The sequence below is a fragment of the Scyliorhinus torazame genome, chromosome 2 (genome assembly GCF_047496885.1).
Source record: "Scyliorhinus torazame isolate Kashiwa2021f chromosome 2, sScyTor2.1, whole genome shotgun sequence".
In the NCBI taxonomy this organism is placed as follows: domain Eukaryota; kingdom Metazoa; phylum Chordata; class Chondrichthyes; order Carcharhiniformes; family Scyliorhinidae; genus Scyliorhinus; species Scyliorhinus torazame.
In genome coordinates this window covers 402,432,622-402,454,703 of record NC_092708.1, presented here as the reverse complement: position 1 = coordinate 402,454,703, position 22,082 = coordinate 402,432,622, and the positions used below count along the sequence as shown (strand labels likewise).

General features: G+C 51.1%; 1 protein-coding gene across 1 annotated transcript in view; it reads left to right on the top strand.

The window, feature by feature from the left end:
• flvcr2a (FLVCR choline and putative heme transporter 2a) overlaps positions 1 to 22,082 on the top strand; it is a 390,222-nt gene that overhangs the window by 273,595 nt on the left and 94,545 nt on the right. Inside the window, exon 7 of the mRNA XM_072494542.1 lies at positions 13,501 to 13,611. Coding sequence (XP_072350643.1) covers positions 13,501 to 13,611 — 111 coding nt within the window. The remainder of the gene's footprint in view (positions 1 to 13,500; positions 13,612 to 22,082) is intronic.

The following is a 22,082-nucleotide window of genomic DNA, read 5'->3' as shown; positions in this document are numbered from 1 at the left end:
GTCAAACCTGCCCCAATCTCCCGGCCCACTCCTGCGGCGAAATCGGGTTTTCACTGATAAGAACTCATTAGCATCCATTTCAATCTCATTAGTGGGTTGAAGTGGAATTGTGCAGCCTCCCAGGATACCTCCTTTCCCCCCACCCACCCAGATGGAAATCTCATGGGCGCCAATCAGGATTGGTCCCTGAATGCAGTGACCAGCTGCCAGGAACACCGAGAGGGAACAAGAGGGTGAGTACCATCTCTACACTTACCTCCAGGGTGTCGAAGGGGGTCCTTCAGGGAGGTGGGAGTCCGGGAGGCTTGAGGTGGGCCAGAGGGGCTCAAGTCAGGGGTCTTTCCCGGTATGGGGGGTCATGTGGCAAATCTTCCCTCTGTAGTCGTGAAGATCTTTGAATTGTCCCCCAACATGTCAAGTTCAAATACCTGCCAGATGAAGGTAAAAGTCTTCCCTTTGCTGTGTTGGAAACATCTGAAGTGCTTTTTTCACATTCAATTTGAGTCCCTTTAATTTTTCAAGCGCCTGGGTTTGCTGAGAAACCTAAAAGCTTTGAACTGCATTGTTTACATTCAATTTCATGCTCCATTACAGTTACAAATTTCTTGATTGACAGATCCAGGCTATTTCAAAGGAGTGATAGCTTTATTTGTTTTTATAGCTCTTCACGGTCCATTAATTCTCAAGTGCTTCCACTTTTGAGCAGGTGTTTCTAATCACAGTTTTTTCATGGAGGCTGTTTATTTGTTCTGAAGTGCTTTCTAGACAGAGCAGGTCTTGTTTCTAACCACAGTTAGTTTCTGATGGAGTTTCCTCTGTTCTGAGGTCCTTCCTATAAATACCCAGTGCTCTATCCAAGTGCTGCCCCCAGGCTCTCTGGCAGTGCCAGCCTGGCAGTGCCAGGTTACCATTGCTCGAGTGCCAGGTTGGCACTGACAAGGGGCGTGGCCTAAAGGGGGGGCCTGAAGTTGTGGGGGAGGGGGGTCCTTTAGCAAACCCATAACAGGATGTGGCTCACTAGGGGGGGGGGGGGGGCCTTGCTAGCGATTGAGGGGGGGGGGGTGTCTTTAGTGTTATTCTGAGATTGGCATGCCTGAGCACTGGCCTTGCCGACTTCTTTGGGACCCATGGCACCAAAATCCAAAAAACTTCTAACTGTGGGTGGATTGCGATCTGGATCGCGCGATGCATCCGGCGGGGATCGCACCTTGGTTCCCGCCGGAGACCACACTTGGAAAATGTTTGGGAGAATTCTGCCCATCCTTTTTTGAGCAAAGGTATAACATTTGCAATTCCTCACACCAGTGCTGTATCTATGGAGAGTGGGAAGATTATGACCAGTGTCTCTGCAATTTCCACCCTTGTTTCCCTCAATATCATTGGGTCTCTGTGATGTGTTCATGGTGACTTATCAAACTTACAGACGGTCTTTCTAATAGCTCCTTTTTATCAACCACTGGCCATCGTTCACTCTGACTTTGGATGCATCTTCTTCCTTTGTAAAGACAAATGCAAAGTACTCACTTAGTACCTCAGCCATTCCCCCTCCTTCCAGACTTAATGCCCCTTTTCTAGTTCCTATTTGGCCAAATATTCCTTGTTTGTAGCTGAATTACAGTTTTCTCTGCTAATCTTTGATTCTGCTTTACCCTGCCAGATCCATTTACCCTGCCAGATCCATTTGCCCTGCCAGATCCATTTACCCTGCCAGATCCATTTACCCTGCCAGATCCATTTACCCTGCCAGATCCATTTACCCTGCCAGATCCATTTACCCTGCCAGATCCATTTGCCCTGCCAGATCCATTTACCCTGCCAGATCCATTTACCCTGCCAGATCCATTTACCCTGCCAGATCCATTTACCCTGCCAGATCCATTTACCCTGCCAGATCCATTTACCCTGCCAGATCCATTTACCCTGCCAGATCCATTTGCCCTGCCAGATCCATTTACCCTGCCAGATCCATTTACCCTGCCAGATCCATTTACCCTGCCAGATCCATTTACCCTGCCAGATCCATTTACCCTGCCAGATCCATTTACCCTGCCAGATCCATTTACCCTGCCAGATCCATTTGCCCTGCCAGATCCATCTTCACCCATATTGGACTCGGTTTCACAGAGTGGGGATGGGGGACTGCTGTAAAAGTCTGGGGTGAGCCTTGTCTGGCTCGCCCTGTAGCTATTGAATGGATGTAAGGCCATTCATTTACTTGGCGCAAGCTGTCCACCCACATCTGGCGTGGAACATGCTGCTGGCCATTCTGGTTGCCAGCAGCTCCCTGGTTTGAGCAGGGCCACCGGGGGCGATAGACACTTTGGGTCAGCGTTGCTGTGATGGAGCCCAGGAAAGTCTGCAATCTCCCCAGGGGCAGACTGGCAAGCCCTGGTGGGGGGAAAGGATGGGCATGGGGGGAGGGAAAGCTGGGTGGAAGATGGTGGGAAGACCTTGGGAGTGGCTTCCAAAGGCCACAGAGGGCCCATAAAGGAGGCACCCCCCCCCCCCCCCCCCCCGCAACCCTCCTTGACCGGCAAGCAGCCAGGGAGGGAAAGCTGATGGTCAGCACACTTGGCAGTGAATATGTTCCCTAACGGACAGTTGACCTGCCTCAGATCCCCGAACCAGATCCCAGAATACCTCCTTTCTCATTGGACCAGAAACTCTTCAAAATTCTCCAAAACACACTTCTGGAACGTTTATGTTGTCCGTGACATCTCCTCCGAACACAGCTGAATAATAAGTTCAGTGACCTGTTTAGTTGCTGATACTTTTATAGCAGTGCCCTTTGGAAGCCACTCCCAAGGTCTTCCCACCATCTTCCACCCAGTCTTCCCTCCCCGTCCATACGTTCCCCCACCAGCTGTATTCAGAGTTCAACGTATTGGAGGAGATGCTCCTCGGAGTTTACATTCTAAGATGTCATCTTTACTATCTGCTTTTACTTGTGTTTCTATCTGAAGATAACAATGTAAAGATTTCAGTTCCAGTTTATAAGTAGCCCCCATTTGCAACTACCTCACACTCGAGCCTGAATTTGCACAAAGGCAGAGGGGTCTCCACCTTAACCAAAATTGTGCCCAAGATCTGCAGCGGGATCCTCCGCTTGGCCGGCAGCGCACCCAAGCCCATGGGCTTCCTGACGGTGTGGGATGGCCACAATGTGAAACCCCATTGGCCGGCTGCTGGAATGGAGGATCCTGCGACTCGCTGGGGCACACCTCACCGGAAAATGGAGTTGGCGGGATGGAGAATCCCATCCCATTCCTGAAGCCTTGCCCTCTGAAACTGGCACCCACCATAGTGGCTGGCAGTGGGGGACAGGGGACAGATTGTAGGTTGTCCATCCATGGGCACGGCGGCAGCTGCACTTGTTAAAGTGTCGCAGCCTTAAACTGATCCAATTTTTGCCAGTGGGTTGTCAAAAACAAGGGGCGGGAATCTCCACTCCCGCGCCGAAGTGGCCGCGCCGTCGTGAACGCCGTCGAGGTTCACAACGGCGCGAAACGGCCCCGATCCCGACCGATTCAGGCCCTGACAATGGGCCAGTATCGGGGCCGCGTCATCTACCCGCGCCAGGCCTTGTCGCCCGCGTAAAGGCGGCGCCGCATAGATGACGCGGCCGGCGCCGCATAACTGGCGTCACCCGCGCATGCGTGGTTGCCGTCCTCTCTAAATCCGCCCCGCAAGAAGATGGCGGGCGGATCTTGCGGGGACGCGGAAGGAAGGAGGTCCTCCTTCAGAGAGGACGGCCCAACGATTGGTGGGCACCGATCGCGGGCCATGCCACATTTGAGGTACCCGCCGGTGCAGGATCACCCCCCCCGCAGGCCGCCCCCCCAGGGTTCCCGCGCTGTTCACGACTGCAGCGACCAGGTGTGGACGGCGCCGGGGGGAACCCGCCGTTTTGGCCTGGCCGCTCGGCCCATCCGGGCCTGAGAATAGCCGGGGTGCCAGGAATCGCCATTTTGGGCGTCTCCAGCGATTCTCCGGCCTGCGGCCCGCGGAACTCGACCGGCCCGTTCCCGCCGCTTGGGAGAATCGCGGGAGGGCGTCGGACCGGCGTCATGGAAAATTCTGGCGGCCCAGGCGATTCTCCCAACCGGCGCGGGAGTGGAGAATCACGCCCCACAATTTTCAGGAAAAGCTCTGAAGTCGCTGGAGTTATTTGCAGAGGTGGAGTTCCAGGGATATAGAAACATGGAAAATAGAAGCAGGAGGAGGCCATTCGGCCCCTTGAGCCTGCTCCGCCATTCATTATGATCATGGCTGACCATAGGTCATGACCCCTGGGGTAGGAATCGCGCCGGTTGGCGGGCCCCCCCCCCCCCCCGCGATTCTCCGGCCCGGATGGGCCGAAGTCCCGCCGCTAAAATGCCTGTCCCGCCGGCGTAGATTAAACCACCTACCTTACCGGCGGGACAAGGCGGCGCGGGCGGGCTCCGGGGTCCTGGGGGGGGGCGCGGGGTGATCTGGCCCCGGGGGGTGCCCCCACGGTGGCCTGGCCCACGATCGGGGCCCACCGATCCGCGGGCGGGCCTGTGCCGTGGGGGCACTCTTTTCCTTCCGCCTTCGCCATGGTCTCCATGGAAGAGGCGGAAGAGATTCTCCCCACTGCGCATGCGCGGGGATGCCATGAGCGGCCGCTGACGCTCCCGCGCATGCGCCGTCCGGAGATGTCATTTCCGCGCCAGCTGGCGGGGCACCAAAGGCCTTTTCCGCCAGCTGGCGGGGCAGAAATTAGTCCGGCGCGGGCCTAGCCCCTCAAGATTGGGGCTCGGCCCCCCAAGATGCGGAGCATTCCACACCTTTGGGGCGGCGCGATGCCCGACTGATTTGCGCCGTTTTGGGCGCCTGTCGGCGGACATCGCGCCGATACCGGAGAATTTCGCCCCTAGTTCTGGACTCCCCCACCATCGGGAACATTCTTTCTGAATCTGCCCGTCTCATCCTGTTAGAATTTTGTAAGTTTCTATGAGATCCCCTCTCACTCTTCTAAACTCCAATCAATATAATCCTCACCGATTTAGTCTCTCCTCATATGACAGTCCCGCCATCCCTGGAAGCAGCCTGGTGAACCTTCGCTGCACTCCCTCGAGAGCAAGAACATCCTTCCTCAGAGAAGGAGACCAAAACTGCCCACAATACTCCAGGTGTGGCCTCACCAATGCCCTTTACAATTGCAGTAAAACATCTCTATTCTTATACTCAAATCCTCTCGCTGTGAAGGCCAACATACCATTTGCCTTCTTTACCGCCTGTTGTACCTGCCGCTTACTTTCAGTGACTGATTATATTGAGAGATTGAGTCGTTAAGATTGTGTTTGCTGGAGTTTAGGAGAATTAAGTCTCATAGAAACTTGTAAAATTCTAACAGGACTGGACAGTGTCAATGCAGGAAGGGTGTTCCCGATGGTGGGTGTGTCCAGAACCAGGGGTCACAGTCTGAGGATTCGGGGGAGACCATTTAGTCCTGAGATGAGAAATGTCTTCACCCAGAGAGAGGTCGGCCTGTGGAAGTAGTTTCCACAGGAAGCAGCTGAGGCCAAATCATTGTGGGCGGGATTCTCCCGTCTCCCAGTGGTGGGAGTTGGTGGCAGGAATCTCTGCTCCCGCCACTGTCAATGGGAATTCCCATTGAAGCCACCCCATGGCACTCCGAAACCCCGGCAAGGGTGCGATCCCGATGGGACCAGAGAATCTGGCCGCCAGCGAATAGCGGGAGAATTCCAGCCTGAATGTGTTCAGGAAGCAGAGACCCACGGACATGCGGATCAGGACAGTGAGGTGGATGATTAGCCATTGTCATAATGAATGGGTCGAAGGGTCGAATGGCCTCTTCCTGCTCCTATTTTCTATGTTTCTATGTCTGTAATCAAACATGATGTGGAGATGCCGGCGTTGGACTGGGGTGAGCACAGTAAGAAGTCTTACATCAGGTTAAAGTCCAACAGGTTTGTTTCGAATCACTAGCTTTCGGAGCACTGCTCCTTCCTCAGGTGAATGAAGAGGTGGGTTCCAGAAACATTTATATAGACAAAGTCAAAGATGCAAGACGTTACTTTGAATGCGAGCCTTTGCAGGTAATTAGGTCTGTACAGGTCCAGATGGAGCAAGTTAAAGAGGTGTGAATTGTGTCAAGCCAGGACAGTTGGTAGGATTTCTCAGGCCAGATGGTGGGGGATGAATGTAATGCGACATGAATCCCAGGTCCCGGTTGAGGCCGCACTCATGTGTGCGGAACTTGGCTATAAACTTCTGCTTGGCGATTCTGCGTTGTCGCGGGTCCTGAAGGCCGCCTTGGAGAACGCTTACCCGGAGATCAGAGGCTGAATGCCCTTGACTGCTGAAGTGTTCCCCGACTGGAAGCGAACATTTTTGCTAGTGATTCGAAATAAACCTGTTGGACTATAACCTGGTGTTGTAAGACTTCTTACTATAATCAAACATAAGATGACTTCACTGATGAAATGAAAAATGAAAATTGCTTATTGTCAAATGAAGTTACTGTGAAAAGCCCCTAGTCGCCACATTCCGGCGCCTGTTCGGGGAGGCTGGTACGGGAATTGAACCGTGCTGCTGGCCTGCCTTGGTCTGCTTTCAAAGCCAGCGATTTAGCCCAGTGTGCTGAACCAGCCCCTGGGTGATTATGGGCAATGACCCATTGCGTTTTTTTTTTGGGTAATCCAATGGTGTATTTCGCAGTTCTGTTTGTCAATGTGCCCCTCCCTCAGGTAGGCTGGTAGTTTTAACTCGCTGTTCTCTAATGTCTGTATGTTTATCATTTTACAGCTGATGATTAAAGACAATGCAGGAATAAAGATTTCAGGAAATATTCACATTCCCCCCTATTTATCCTTTTACATTCGGAAGCAACCCAACCTAACTAACCCAACCTAACTAACTAACCCAACCCAACATAATTAAACCAACCTAATTAGCCCAAAATAACTAAACCAACCCAACCTAACTAACCAACCCAACATAACTAAACCAACCTAACTAACCCGGCATAACAAAACCAACCTAACTAACCCAACCTAACTGAGCCAACCTAACTAACTTACCCAACCCAACCCAACCAACCCAACATAACTAACCAACCCAACCCAAAATAACTAACCCAACATAACTAACCCATTACGAACCCAACCCAACCTAACTAACCACCCAACTCAACATAACTAAACCAACATAACTAACCCAACCCAACCTAACTAACCATCCCAACTCAACATAACTAAATCATCATAACTAACCCAACCCAACCTAACTAACCATCCCAACTCAACATAACTAAATCATCATAACTAACCCAACCCAACCTAACTAACCATCCCAACCCAACATAACTAAAGCCACCTAACTAACCCAATGTTACTAACTCAACCCAACCCAACCGAACTAACTATCCCAACCCAACATAACTAAAGCCACCTAACTAACCCAGCATAACAAAACCAACCTAACTAACCCAACCTTACTAAGCCAACCTAACTAACTTACCCAACCCAACCCAACATAACTAACCCAACTGAACTGACCAACCCAACCCAAAATAACTAACCCAACATTACGAACCCAACCCAACCTAACTAACCATCCCAACTCAACATAACTAAACGTACATAACTAACCCAACCCAACCTAACCATCCAACCCCAACATTACTAATGCAACCTAACTAACCAAACATAACTAACCCAACCCAACCTAACTAACCATCCCAACCCAACATAACTAAAGCCACCTAACTAACCCAATGTTACTAACTCAACCCAACCCAACCGAACTAACTATCCCAACCCAACATAACTATTCATTCCTCACAGATTGTTTTCTTTTCTCGGGGATTAACCTGATTGCTGCTGTCTTCAGTAAATGTAAATTATTTGATGGAGTATGAGTGCCCACCGCTAAGGTGTTGTCTCACCAGCAAATGTCAAACCTTCACATATCGCCTGTCAGCTTGAATCTGTGGTTTAGCTTCTGTATCTCAACATTCACTTAGTTGTGTCACCTCAAGGAAAGTAGTCCCAGTGTCTCCTGTACAAAGAATGATTATTGGTGAAGTGTCAGAGGGATCCTGGAGCCGAACACATCGGCATCTTGAAAGGGAAGCGCAGACATTTGGAGGGGAAACATTGGGCGGGATTTCCTGGCCCTTCCTGACAGTGGGATCCCCTGGTCCCACCAAAGGCAGCCTCTGGGTTCCCTGGCGGCAGAGCAGGTGAGACTTTGGGGGAGACCAGAAGATCTGTGGCCACCGAATACGCCATGTGGGTGTGCCGGAGAATCCTGGCCAATGTGTTGTTGACAAACATTTTGATGAGGAAATATATTGCCAATAATTTTCAGTTCAATGCCATTGGCCCTGTATTACTGCAACTGGTATACAGCAGATGCTGTCTGCTGACATATTATCCAACTCCATTAAATGCACTCGGAGAGGAAACCCACCAATTAAAGCACCTTCATTAAAAGCAAATGGACACAGCTAACTAAAATCTACTTCTTGGCAAATGAGCGTCTCTGTGTCCTTGAACATGTCACCTTTCTCACACTTTAATCTCCATCCCTCTAAATATTTAATTGAGGAAAATCTGAATTGTTTAAATCAATGTGACAAATGACCAAACTTATTGTACACCTCCTGTGAAAAATCCCTGTGGAAAGCACAGAGGGAACCCTTACCCAGTACCTTCTTCATGATTCTTTGCCTTTACTCTGGCCAGCAATGATTTAATCTGGCCCAGTAATGATTCAATCTGGCTCAGTAATGATTTCATCCGGCCCAGTAATGATTTCATCTGGCTCAGTAATCTGGCTCAGTAATGATTTCATCTGGCCCAGTAATGATTTCATCTGGCTCAGTAATCTGGCCCAGTAATGATTTCATCTGGCTCAGTAATCTGGCCCAGTAATGATTTCATCTGGCTCAGTAATCTGGCCCAGTAATGATTTCATCTGGCTCAGTAATCTGGCTCAGTAATCTGGCCCAGTAATGATTTCATCTGGCCCAGTAATCTGGCTCAGTAATCTGGCTCAGCAATCTGGCTCAGTAATGATTTAATCTGGTCAGTAACACTTTATTTTCTTGTTGTTGCAAGATTATGGTTACTTCTGAACCAATGAATAATAGATTGTTTCCACGAGTTGTCGCGTTCTTAGCAAGTGAGCACAAAGTTAAAATAAACACAACAGCAATTAAATAATGGGAAGAGATGGGCTATAACACTGGGGAGAATGTGCGACAGTTTCAATAATAGAACCTTCTTTACCATCTGTACTGAAACAGGCGAAATGTGCTTGGAGGAGCAGAGGAAGACAACAATAAATTAGTATCAGAGCAATGAAAGAGTAAGAGGATAATTCAGCATTGTTAAATCAAAACATTTTGCCTAAATGAATGGAGCTGCGATCCAGTGTTTCCAAAGCATTAAAATCCCTGAAGGATTTTGAAGTCAGCAGGGCAGAGCATGTTGGCAAGTTTAACAATATCAGACTGAAAGCACGTCTGGAACAGATCTTACACAAAAATGTCATACATTTTTGGCCGATAATTTAAAGAAAGCACTCCCCAGAGATCCTTGTTTGTGGCTAGCTAGTTGGGAAGAGAGGCAGGACAGGAGAGGCATGGGGAGGAGGAGAGGGAGAGGGAGGAGAGGTATGGAGACTGAGGGGTATCAGGGGCTGGGGGAGTGGTGGTGGAGTTGGAGAGATGGGGCAGGACAGACGGAGAGACTGAGGGCATTGATGTCAGAGACAATGGAGGTGGGAGGGGAGAACTGTGGAGAGGAGGGGAAGACGACGCTGAGACAGATGGAGGATGGAGGGTGGGAGTGGAGGGGATGGGGATGAAGAATGAGGGGGAGTGGGAAGGTAGTGAGGTGAGGAAATGGAGGGATGTGAAATTGTGAAGACAGAGGACGGGGTTCTCTGGCCTCAAGCCAATGGCGGCTCATAATTGGCCAGCAGCAGGGTTTTCCAGGCCCACTGAGGTCTCCGGCATTGTGTATGGCTCGCTTGCTCCGCTGCCGGGGACCCACCACGCGGGGCCGCCATTGGCGAGACTGGAAGATCTCACCGGTGGGAGGGGCCAGGAAATTGGGCCCAGAGAGTGGAGGTTGTGGGGAGGAGTTGGGTAGTTTGGATGGAGGAAGCATTGAGTGAAGTGGAGGGGGGACATGGAGGTAAGGATGGAGGAATTTAGGGGGAGAGTGAGAATTGGGGCAGGAGAGGGGACAGTGGGAGTAATTAGGGAATGGGGAGTGATTGGGAGGGAGGGGAGCAGGGGAGTGGAGGGAGAATTCGAGGTGGGGAAGGGTGATTGGAAGGGGGTGGGGAGTGGGAGTAAATAGTAGAGTTTGTAGGAAGGAAGTGGGGGGGATGTGTAGACAGATTCCCTGAGGAACTATTTCTGGCAAACACTCAGTTTTTTTATTTTTAAGCTGATTTGCCTGTACTGCTTTTGTTGTAGATTCCCAGTTCCAACTGCAATGTTGCATTAATTTTCAATTATTGGAATTAGAGTCATAGAGATTTACAGCATAGAAACAGACCCTTCAGCCCAACTTGCCATGCCAAAAAAGCATTGAAATGTTTTCATAAACTAAAAGAAATGCCTTTACATAGTATTCCTGGCTGTGTGTTTGCCACGTTCTGCAGTCCTTCTGAAAATGCAATCACTTTTCAAACACACTATAAATGCTAATTAAAGGGCACAGAAAATTAGCTGTATCAATTTATTTCACACCTCCTGTATTATTTGAGGGTTCGTCATAATGTTACCAGACCTAGTTTTACATTGATTCTTCTGCAGTATGAGAGTGCCAGACAATGACCATCTCCAATAAAATAGAATCTAACCATAGCCCCTTAACAGTCAATGGCATTACCATCGCTGCACCCCCACAATCAACATTCATTGGCCAGAGACTGAATGGGACTGGCCATATAAATACTGTGGCTACCAGAGCAGGTCAGAGGATGGGAATTCTACCATGAGTAACTCACCTCCTGACCCCCCCAAAGCCTGTCCACTATCTACAAGGCACCAGTCAGGAGTGTGATGGAATACTCTCCACTTGCCTGGATGAGCGCAGCTCCAACAACACTCAAGAAGCTCAACACTAGCTTCCAGGGCTGGTTTAGCAAAGGGCTAAAGAGCTGGCTTTGAAAGCAGACCAAGGCAGGCCAGCAGCACGGTTCAATTCCCGTACCAGCCTCCCCGAACAGATGCCGGAATGTGGCGACTAGGGGCTTTTCACAGTAACTTCATTTGAAGCCTACTTGTGACAATAAGCGATTTTCATTTCATTTTCATTTTGCTATTTGGGGCAAAGCAGTCCGCTTGATTGGCACCCATTTGACAAACATTCAATCCCTTCACCACCGATAAACACTGGCAGCCGTGTGTTCCATCTACAAGATGCACTGCAGTAACTCACCAAGGCAGCACCTTCCAAACCCACAACCTCTACCATCTAGAAGGCAGTGCTCCGAAAGCTAGTGACATCGAAACAAACCTGTTGGACTTTAACCTGGTGTTGTAAGACTTCGTACTGTGCTCACCCCAGTCCAACGCCGGCATCTCCGCATCATAGAAGGACAAGAGCAGCAGATACCTGGGACCCCCACCACCTGGAGGTTCCCCTCCAAGTCACTCACCACCCTGACTTGGAAACATATTGCCGTTCCTTCACTGTCGCTGGGGCAACATCCTGGAACTCCCTCCCTAACAGCACAGTGGGTGTACCTACACCACAGGGACTGCAGCGGTTCAAGGCAGTGACTCACCACCACCACCTCCTCAAGGGCAATTAGGGATAAATCCTGGCCTAGCCGGCAATGCCCGCGTCCTGTAAACAAATAAGAACAATGTCTGCTCTCTGATGATTCCTTATCTCAGCCGTCAGTTGGGCAGCACGGTAGCACAGTGGTTAGCACAGTTGCTTCACAGCTCCAGGGTCCCAGGTTCGATTCCCGGCTGGGTCACTGTCTGTGTGGAGTCTGCACGTTCTCCCCGTGTCTGCATGGGTTTCCTCCGGGTGCTCCGGTTTCCTCCCACAGTCCAAAGATGTGCAGGTTAAGTGGATTGGCCATGATAAATTGTCCTTAGTATCCAAAAAGGTTGGGAGAGGTTATTGGGTAACTGTGCCAAATAGCCTCCTTCTGCACTGTAAATTCTGTGATAGGCAAATAAACCAGGGGCTGGATTCTCTGTTTCGGGACTATGTCCACACGCCGTCATCAAAACTGTGGCCTTCGCCGGAAAAACTGGTGTGAAAGAGCCACATATTCACAGCCCTGCAGGGGGCTGCACTGACCCGTAGGGAAGCTCGCAGCTTTAGCTGCAGATATGGGCTCCCACGCTTCCGGGTCAGAGGCTGCGCATGTGCATGGCGGCGCCCTCCAGTGGCCACGCCGTGCTCCACGGCGGACTCAGATCGGGGAACTGGACCTCCCAAATAGTGCCCCCGATCAGTCGCGCGCCCAACCCGGACCGTCCGCCCAAATATAGCCACCCATTCCCCCCCCCCCGTGCCCTCCGATCGCCCCTCCGACCTCCGATCGCCCCCCCCGCCCTCCGATCGCCCGCCCCTCCGACCTCCGATCGCCCCCCCCGCCCTCCGATCGCCCGCCCCTCCAACCGCCCGCCCTCCGATCGCCCCCTCCCTGCCCTCCGATCGCCCCCTCCCCCGCCTCTGATCGCCCCCCCTCCTGCGCTCCGATCGGCCCTACGATCAGGAATTCGACGTGTGGAGAATCACAGTGCGCGAAACTGCATCCGACTGCCCAGGGAGCAGTGCGTTGGTACATCGTCAGGCTGCCTAATGCTTCCGTGTAAGAAAAGTTTGCTGGTGCCGCAAACAACTTGCTCAGGATTTCCTTCAAAAAGCTGAGTTTGAGACCTCAGCCACCATTTGAATATCCTGCCCCAGATATTAAATACAAGCATCTCATGCTCTGCACAACCGTGAGGCTGTCAGGCTGCGTGAAGTCAGAGTGAGCAGGAACCGAGCTTTGTGTGTTAGACTGGCTGTGCTGGGCGAGTGTGCTTTGTGTTTGGTGTGGGGTAGTTTGTGTGTCGAATATGAACTGAGGACGTCGGCATTAATGGTCGTTTACTTGATGATAATATTGCTGATAGCAGTTTCCTTCAAAAGGGGGAAACTTCAGGGGTAATTACTACTGCTGATGATTGCCGAAGGGGAGGACAGGGAAACTCAATTGCAGTTTATATTTGAGAGTAATAAAATTCAGTGGCCATTTGACGGAGCCAATCCAGCCCACTTTGTGCCCAGTGCTTCATCTTCTGTATCTCCTGGCCTCAAATGAGTCTTTCAGGAGGCCAGCGGAGGGTGGCCGAGAAGATACCATCAGCGATGTCTTTTACCCGTGGAAAATGACAGAGATGATTGATATTAGCGCACTATTGTTAAAGATGGTTACCAATACAACAGCAATCCTCTTAAACTGCTTTCCCTTTTCTTTCAGACAGACCACCTTGGTTGTTTACTTCATGGCCTTTGCAGGGATGGTGGCCTTTACGTTCACGCTTAACCTGGGTCACTTGTGGGTTGTCTTTCTGACTGCTGGACTATTAGGGTAAGTAGCAGCAATTTCTTTACTCTATTGGATTATAGATTAATACAGAGGAATACAATACAAAATCAAGGACCTTTTGCTAAATCTCTATAAATCCCAGGTTGATCCCCCGCTGGAGTTTTCTGTTCAGTTGTGGATGCCACGCTTTAGACACAATGCTGTGGCCTTGGAGAGCAGACTTATTAGAATGGTTCCGGGAATGAGGGAGTGCGTTTATATGAAGAGACTCGAGAAAACAAGGTTGTTTTCTTTAGGGCAGAGAAGGTTAATGCGAGATTTTATTCAAAATCATGAATGGTTATGGGAAAGTAAATAAGAGAAAATTGTTCCGCGAAGCCTGCGAGGACACGACACAGGTGTCGCACCGTCTCCTGGTTGAGACGGAGCCTCCTGCGGCATGCCCTGTCTGCCATCTTCTTAAACAACCCTCTGGGTCCCTCCATGGCCTGATGGGCAGCCGGGTCCTAGCGGTGTTGGGTGGGGTGCTGCACTCGGGCCATTGCCTCGAGCCTGCGTTAATGCTGCCGCCGCCTTGTCCAGCCGCTGGCCACCTGGACTGGCACCAATATCGCGAGGGCAGCTGCTGCGGGGACTAGGAGAGGGTGAGAGACCGCCAATCAGTTACGGCTTCCACCCCGGGAACTTTGAGTCTCGAAGCCGCCCCCCCCACCCTTACATTTCCCGCCTTCTCTCAGGGTGCCAGCCAATGAGCTGGTTCTGCTGGGGGCCCTGCCCCCCCCCCCCCACCCCCAGCCACAGCAGGGGCCCTGGGCCCAAACCCCAGACCCCTGCCGGGAACATGGACCTGGCTCAGTTACACCTGCCCCACCCGGCCCACACACCCAGCCTCTGGTCGCGGGGATGTCCGCAGTCCTGTGCCGAGCTCTAGGGGGTTTGATTGTTGGTTCCTGCCCCTGAGGGGTTGATGTCTCCAGGGTCACAAACCGATCCGGCACAGATCCCAAATTTGGCCTCTCCAACGATCTAACCGGCTCACCCGGATTCCGCCAGGCGCAACACAGCCGTTCGATCGCACCCAAGGATTCTACAGCTGCCACTGTACATTGATGGTTCAGGAGTTTTCAAAATGTTGTTTTGGCTTTGGCAGATGGCATTGTCATCCCTACGAAAAGAGACAGCAGCCTGAGAACGGAGGGGGTTTTGTCCATTTCCCATTGGTCCACAGATAGACCCAGTGGCTTGAGAAAAGCTTCACATTGTCCTGATGGTCAGCACATTTCTGGGTCTCTCCCACCTCCCACCACAGGTCCTTTATCTTTCAGATTCCTCTTTGGGCGTCAGCTTTGAGCTGTTTGAATTCTGTTTTCTTGACTTCCGACCGTGGGTTATTCTGCCGGGCAATGAAGACTCTTTGTTTTTGATCGAGGAGGTCACATCTTTCAGCATTGTTTTCATCGACCAGTCCTGGTGACAACGATGTTCGAATCCAATGGTCTGGACACAGGAGTCTGGTCTGGACACAGGAGTCTGGTCTGGACACAGGAGTCTGGTCTGGACACAGGAGTCTGGTCTCGACACAGGAGTCTGGTCTGGACACAGGAGTCTGGTGCAGTGACTTTATTTGTTCTCACTGTTCTGGAATTGAGTTGGATACGTGAAGATTTTCAGATTGGTTGTAAGGTGCAGTTGAAATTCCTCTCTTCGCTCGGACTGCTTTAGGACGGAGACATTGATCTTCTTCCTCTTGTACCTTGCGATGTCTTGATGCTCGATAGATGTTCATCACCAATCGAACAATCGATCATCTGTCCAGCAGACACCAGCTCCTTGTCTGATGAGTCGAGTAACACAGACATCGATTAGATTTCTGACTTGAACAATGACATCATCCAGGAGGAGCTTTGATGGAGGAAGCCTCCGTTGTCCTTGTGGTGGAAGATGGTGGTTGTTACGGCCATGCTGAACACACTTTGTCAGCATTTACATTGGCTTTACCCACACGTTTTCCCAAATGGTTCGGCTCAACAAATCAGCCAATCCTGGCATTAAAATCCCCAATAGGATCATTTCTTCTTTTGGGATTCTAGTCTGGACTTCAGCAAAGGTCAGAATGGAACTTTTCCTCAACATAGAACATAGAACATGACAGTGCAGTACAGGCCCTTCGGCCCTCGATGTTGCGCCGACCTGTGAAACCACTCTAAAGCCCATCTACACTATTCCCTTATCGTCCATATGTCTATCCAATGACCATTTGAATACCCTTAGTGTTGGCGAGTCCACTACTGTTGCAGGCAGGGCATTCCACGCCCTTACTACTCTCTGAGTAAAGAACCTACCTCTGACATCTGTCCTATATCTATCTCCCCTCAATTTAAAGCTATGTCCCCTCGTGCTAGACATCACCATCCGAGGAAACAGGCTCTCACTGTCCACCCTATCCAATCCTCTGATCATCTTGTATGCCTCAATTAAGTCACCTCTTAACCTTCTTCTCTCTAACAAAAACAGCCTCAAGTCCCTCAGCCTTTCCTCATAAGATCTTCCCTCCATACCAGGCAACATCCTGGTAAATCTCCTCTGCACCCTTTCCAATGCTTACACATCCTTCCTATAATGCGGCGACCAGAATTGCACGCAATACTCCAAATGCGGCCGCACCAGAGTTTTGTACAGCTGCAACATGACCTCATGGCTCTGAAACTCAATCCCTCTACCAATAAAAGCTAACACACCGTACGGCTTCTTAACAACCCTCTCAACCTGGGTGGCAACTTTCAGGGATCTACGTACATGGACACCGAGATCTCTCTGCTCATCCACACTGCCAAGAATCTTACCATTAGCCCAGTACTCTGTCTTCCTGTTATTCAGCACAAAATGAATCACCTCACGCTTTTCTGCATTAAACTCCATTTGCCACCTCTCAACCCTGCTCTGCAGCTTATCTATGTCCATTTGTAACCTGCAACATCCTTCCACACTGTCCACAACTCCACCGACTTTAGTGTCATCTGCAAATTTACTCACCCATCCTTCTACGCCCTCCTCCAGGTCATTAATAAAAATAACAAACAGCAGTGGCCCCAAAACAGATCCTTGTGGTACACCACTAGTAACTGAACTCCAGGCTGAACATGTCCCATCAACCACCACCCTCTGTCTTTTTACAACTAGCCAATTTCTGATGCAAACTGCTAAATCACCCTGAATCCCATGCCTCCGTATTTTCTGCAATAGCCTACCGTGGGGAACCTTATCAAACGCTTTACTGAAATCCATATACACCACATCAACTGCTTTACCCTCACCTGTTTGGTCACTTTTTCAATGAACTCAATAAGGTTTGTGAGGCACGACCTACCCTTCACAAAACCGTGTTGACTATCTCTAATCAAATTATTCCTTTCAAGATGATTATCAATCCTATCTCTTATAAACCTTTCCAAGATTTTGCCCACAACAGAAGTAATGCTCACTGGCCTATAGTTACCGGGGTTGTCTCTACTCCCCTTCTTGAACAAGGGGACAACATTTGCTATCCTCCAGTCTTCTGGCACTATTCCTGAAGACAAAGATGACTTAAAGATCAAAGCCAAAGGCTCAGCAATCTCCTCCCTAGCTTCCCAGAGAATCCTAGGATAAATCCCATCCGGCCCAGGGGACTTATCTATTTTTACACTTTCCAGAATTGCTAACACCTCTTCCTTATGAACCTCAAGCCCGTCTAGTCTAGTAGCCTGAATCTCAGTATTCTCCTCGACAACATTGTCTTTTTCCTGTGCGAATACTGACGAAAAATATTCATTTAGCACCTCTCCTATCTCCTCGGACTCCACGCACAACTTCCCACTACTGTCCTCGACTGGCCCTACTCTTACCCTAGTCATTCTTTTATTCCTGACATACCTATAGAAAGCTTTAGGGTTATCCTTGATCCTACCTGCCAAAGACTTCTCATGTCCCCTCCTGGCTCTTCTTGGCTCTCTCTTTAGGTCCTTCCTAGCTAACTTGTAACTCTCGAGCGCCATAACTGAACCTTCACGTCTCATCTTTACATAAGCCTCCTTCTTACTCTTGACAAGTGATTCAACTACTTTACTCAACAACGGTTCCCACGCTCGACCACTTCCTCCCTTCCTGACAGGTACATACTTATCAAGGACACGCAGTAGCTGTTCCTTGAAAAAGCTCCACATTTCCATTGTGCCCATCCCCTGCAGTTTTCCTCTCCATCCGATGCATCCTAAGTCTTGCCTCATCGCATCATAATTGCCTTTCCCCCAGATATAACTCTTGCCCTGCGGTATATACCTATCCTTTTCCATCACTAAAGTAAACGTAATCGAATTGTGGTCACTATCGCCAAAGTGCTCACCTACCTCCAAATCTAACACCTGTCCTGGTTCATTACCCAGTACCAAATCCAATATGGCCTCGCCTCTCGTTGGCCTATCTACATACTGTGTCAGGAAACCCTCCACACATTGGACAAAAATGGACCCATCTAAAGTACTCGAACTATAGCGTTTCCAGTCAATATTTGAAAAGTTAAAGTCCCCCATAACAACCACCATGTTGCTTTCGCTCCTATCCAGAATCATCTTTGAAATCCTTCGCTCTACATCTCTGGAACTTTTCAGAGGCCTATAGAAAACTCCTAACAGGGTGACCTCTCCTTTCCTGTTTCTAACCTCAGCCCATACTACCTCAGTAGACGAGTCCTCATCAAACGTCCTTTCTGCCACCGTAATACTGTCCTTGACTAACAATGCCACCCCTCCCCCTCTTTTACCACCTTCCCTGAGCTTACTGAAATATCTAAACCCCGGAACCTGCAACAACCATTCCTGTCCCTGCTCTATCCATGTCTCCGAAATGGCCACAACATCGAAGTCCCAGGTACCAACCCATGCCGCAAGTTCACCCACCTTATTCCGGATGCTCCGGGAGTTGAAGTAGACACACTTTAAACCACCTTCCTGCCTGCCGGTACACTCCTGCAACCTTGATTGGAGTGAAAAGTTCGGGCAGACCTGCTGATGCTGTTGGCATTTTGATTGCAGCTCAGCTGGAAGTTGTCCTTTATTTGTGGAATTGAGGAGTTCTGCCAGTCCATCCAAGGCCATATTTCAGTTTTGAAACTAACTCCATGGACACATAGGTCACTGTTAGCCCCTCCTTTCCGGTAGAAGGTGTATCCGCTACATCTTGTTCCTTCATGGCTAACCGCGTCTCACACCGACACAGACATGGCTAACCGCGTCTCACACCGACACAGACATGGCTAACCGCATCTCACACCGACACAGACATGGCTAACCGCGTCTCACACCGACACAGACATGGCTAACCGCGTCTCACACCGACACAGACATGGCTAACCGCGTCTCACACCGACACAGACATGGCTAACCGCGTCTCACACTGACACAGACATGGCTAACCGCGTCTCACACAGACACAGACATGGCTAACCGCGTCTCACACCGACACAGACATGGCTAACCGCGTCTCACACCGACACAGACATGACTAACCGCGTCTCACACCGACACAGACATGGCTAACCGCGTCTCACACCGACACAGACATGGCTAACCGTGTCTCACACCGACACAGACATGGCTAACCGCGTCTCAAACCGACACAGACATGGCTAACCGCGTCTCACACAGACATGGCTAACCGCGTCTCACACAGACATGGCTAACCGCGTCTCACACCGACACAGACATGGCTAACCGCGTCTCACACAGACATGGCTAACCGCGCCTCGCACCGACACAGACATGGCTAACCGCGTCTCACACCGACACCGATATGGCTAACCGCGTCTCAAACCGACACAGACATGGCTAACCGCGTCTCACACAGACATGGCTAACCGCGTCTCACACAGACATGGCTAACCGCGTCTCACACCGACACAGACATGGCTAACCGCGTCTCACACAGACATGGCTAACCGCGCCTCGCACCGACACAGACATGGCTAACCGCGCCTCGCACCGACACAGACATGGCTAACCGCGTCTCACACCGACACCGATATGGCTAACCGCGTCTCACACAGACACAGACATGGTTAACCGCGCCTCACACCGACACAGACATGGCTAACCGCGTCTCACACAGACACAGACGTGGCGAACCGCGTCTCAAACCGACACAGACATGGCTAACCGCGTCTCACACCGACACAGACATGGCTAACCGCGTCTCACACCGACATGGCTAACCGCGTCTCACACAGACATGGCTAACCGCGTCTCACACCGACACCGATATGGCTAACCGTGTCTCACACAGACACAGACATGGTTAACCGCGCCTCACACCGACACAGACATGGCTAACCGCGTCTCACACCGACACAGACATGGCTAACCGCGTCTCACACAGACACAGACGTGGCGAACCGCGTCTCACACCGACACAGACATGGCTAACCGCGTCTCACACCGACACAGACATGACTAACCGAGTCTCACACAGACACAGACATGGCTAACCGCGTCTCACACCGACACAGACATGGCTAACCGCGTCTCACACAGACTTGGCTAACCGCGTCTCACACAGACGCAGACATGGTTAACCGCGTCTCACACCGACACAGACATGGTTAACCGCTTCTCACACAGACACAGACATGGTTAACCGCGTCTCACACCGACACAGACATGGTTAACCGCGTCTCACACAGACACAGACATGGCTAACCGCGTCTCACACCGACACAGACATGGCTAACCGAGTCTCACACAGACACAGACATGGCTAACCACGTCTCACACCGACACAGACATGGCGAACCGCGTCTCACACCGACACAGACATGGCTAACCGCGTCGCACACCGACACAGACATGGCTAACCACGTCTCACACAGACATGGCGAACCGCGTCTCACACCGACACAGACATGGCTAACCGCGTCTCACACCGACACAGACATGGCTAACCGCGTCTCACACCGACACAGACATGGCTAACCGCGTCTCACACCGACACAGACATGGCTAACCGTGTCTCACACCGACACAGACATGGCTAACCGCGTCTCAAACCGACACAGACATGGCTAACCGCGTCTCACACAGACATGGCTAACCGCGTCTCACACAGACATGGCTAACCGCGTCTCACACCGACACAGACATGGCTAACCGCGTCTCACACAGACATGGCTAACCGCGCCTCGCACCGACACAGACATGGCTAACCGCGTCTCACACCGACACCGATATGGCTAACCGCGTCTCACACAGACACAGACATGGTTAACCGCGCCTCACACCGACACAGACATGGCTAACCGCGTCTCACACAGACACAGACGTGGCGAACCGCGTCTCAAACCGACACAGACATGGCTAACCGCGTCTCACACCGACACAGACATGGCTAACCGCGTCTCACACCGACATGGCTAACCGCGTCTCACACAGACATGGCTAACCGCGTCTCACACCGACACCGATATGGCTAACCGTGTCTCACACAGACACAGACATGGTTAACCGCGCCTCACACCGACACAGACATGGCTAACCGCGTCTCACACCGACACAGACATGGCTAACCGCGTCTCACACAGACACAGACGTGGCGAACCGCGTCTCACACCGACACAGACATGGCTAACCGCGTCTCACACCGACACAGACATGACTAACCGAGTCTCACACAGACACAGACATGGCTAACCGCGTCTCACACCGACACAGACATGGCTAACCGCGTCTCACACAGACTTGGCTAACCGCGTCTCACACAGACACAGACATGGTTAACCGCGTCTCACACCGACACAGACATGGTTAACCGCTTCTCACACAGACACAGACATGGTTAACCGCGTCTCACACCGACACAGACATGGTTAACCGCGTCTCACACAGACACAGACATGGCTAACCGCGTCTCACACCGACACAGACATGGCTAACCGAGTCTCACACAGACACAGACATGGCTAACCACGTCTCACACCGACACAGACATGGCGAACCGCGTCTCACACCGACACAGACATGGCTAACCGCGTCGCACACCGACACAGACATGGCTAACCACGTCTCACACAGACATGGCGAACCGCGTCTCACACCGACACAGACATGGCTAACCGCGTCTCACACCGACACAGACATGGCTAACCGCGTCTCACACCGACATGGCTAACCGCGTCTCACACCGACACAGACATGGCTAACCGCGTCTCACACCGACACCGACATGGCTAACCGCGTCTCACCCAGACACAGACATGGCTAACCGCGTCTCACACCGACACCGACATGGCTAACCGCGTCTCACACAGACATGGTTAACCGCGTCTCACACCAACACAGACATGGCTAACCGCGTCTCACACCGACACAGACATGGCTAACCGCGTCTCACACCGACACAGACATGGCTAACCGCGTCTGTCACAGACACAGACAAGGCTAACCGCGTCTCACACCGACACCGACATGGCTAACCGCGTCTCACACAGA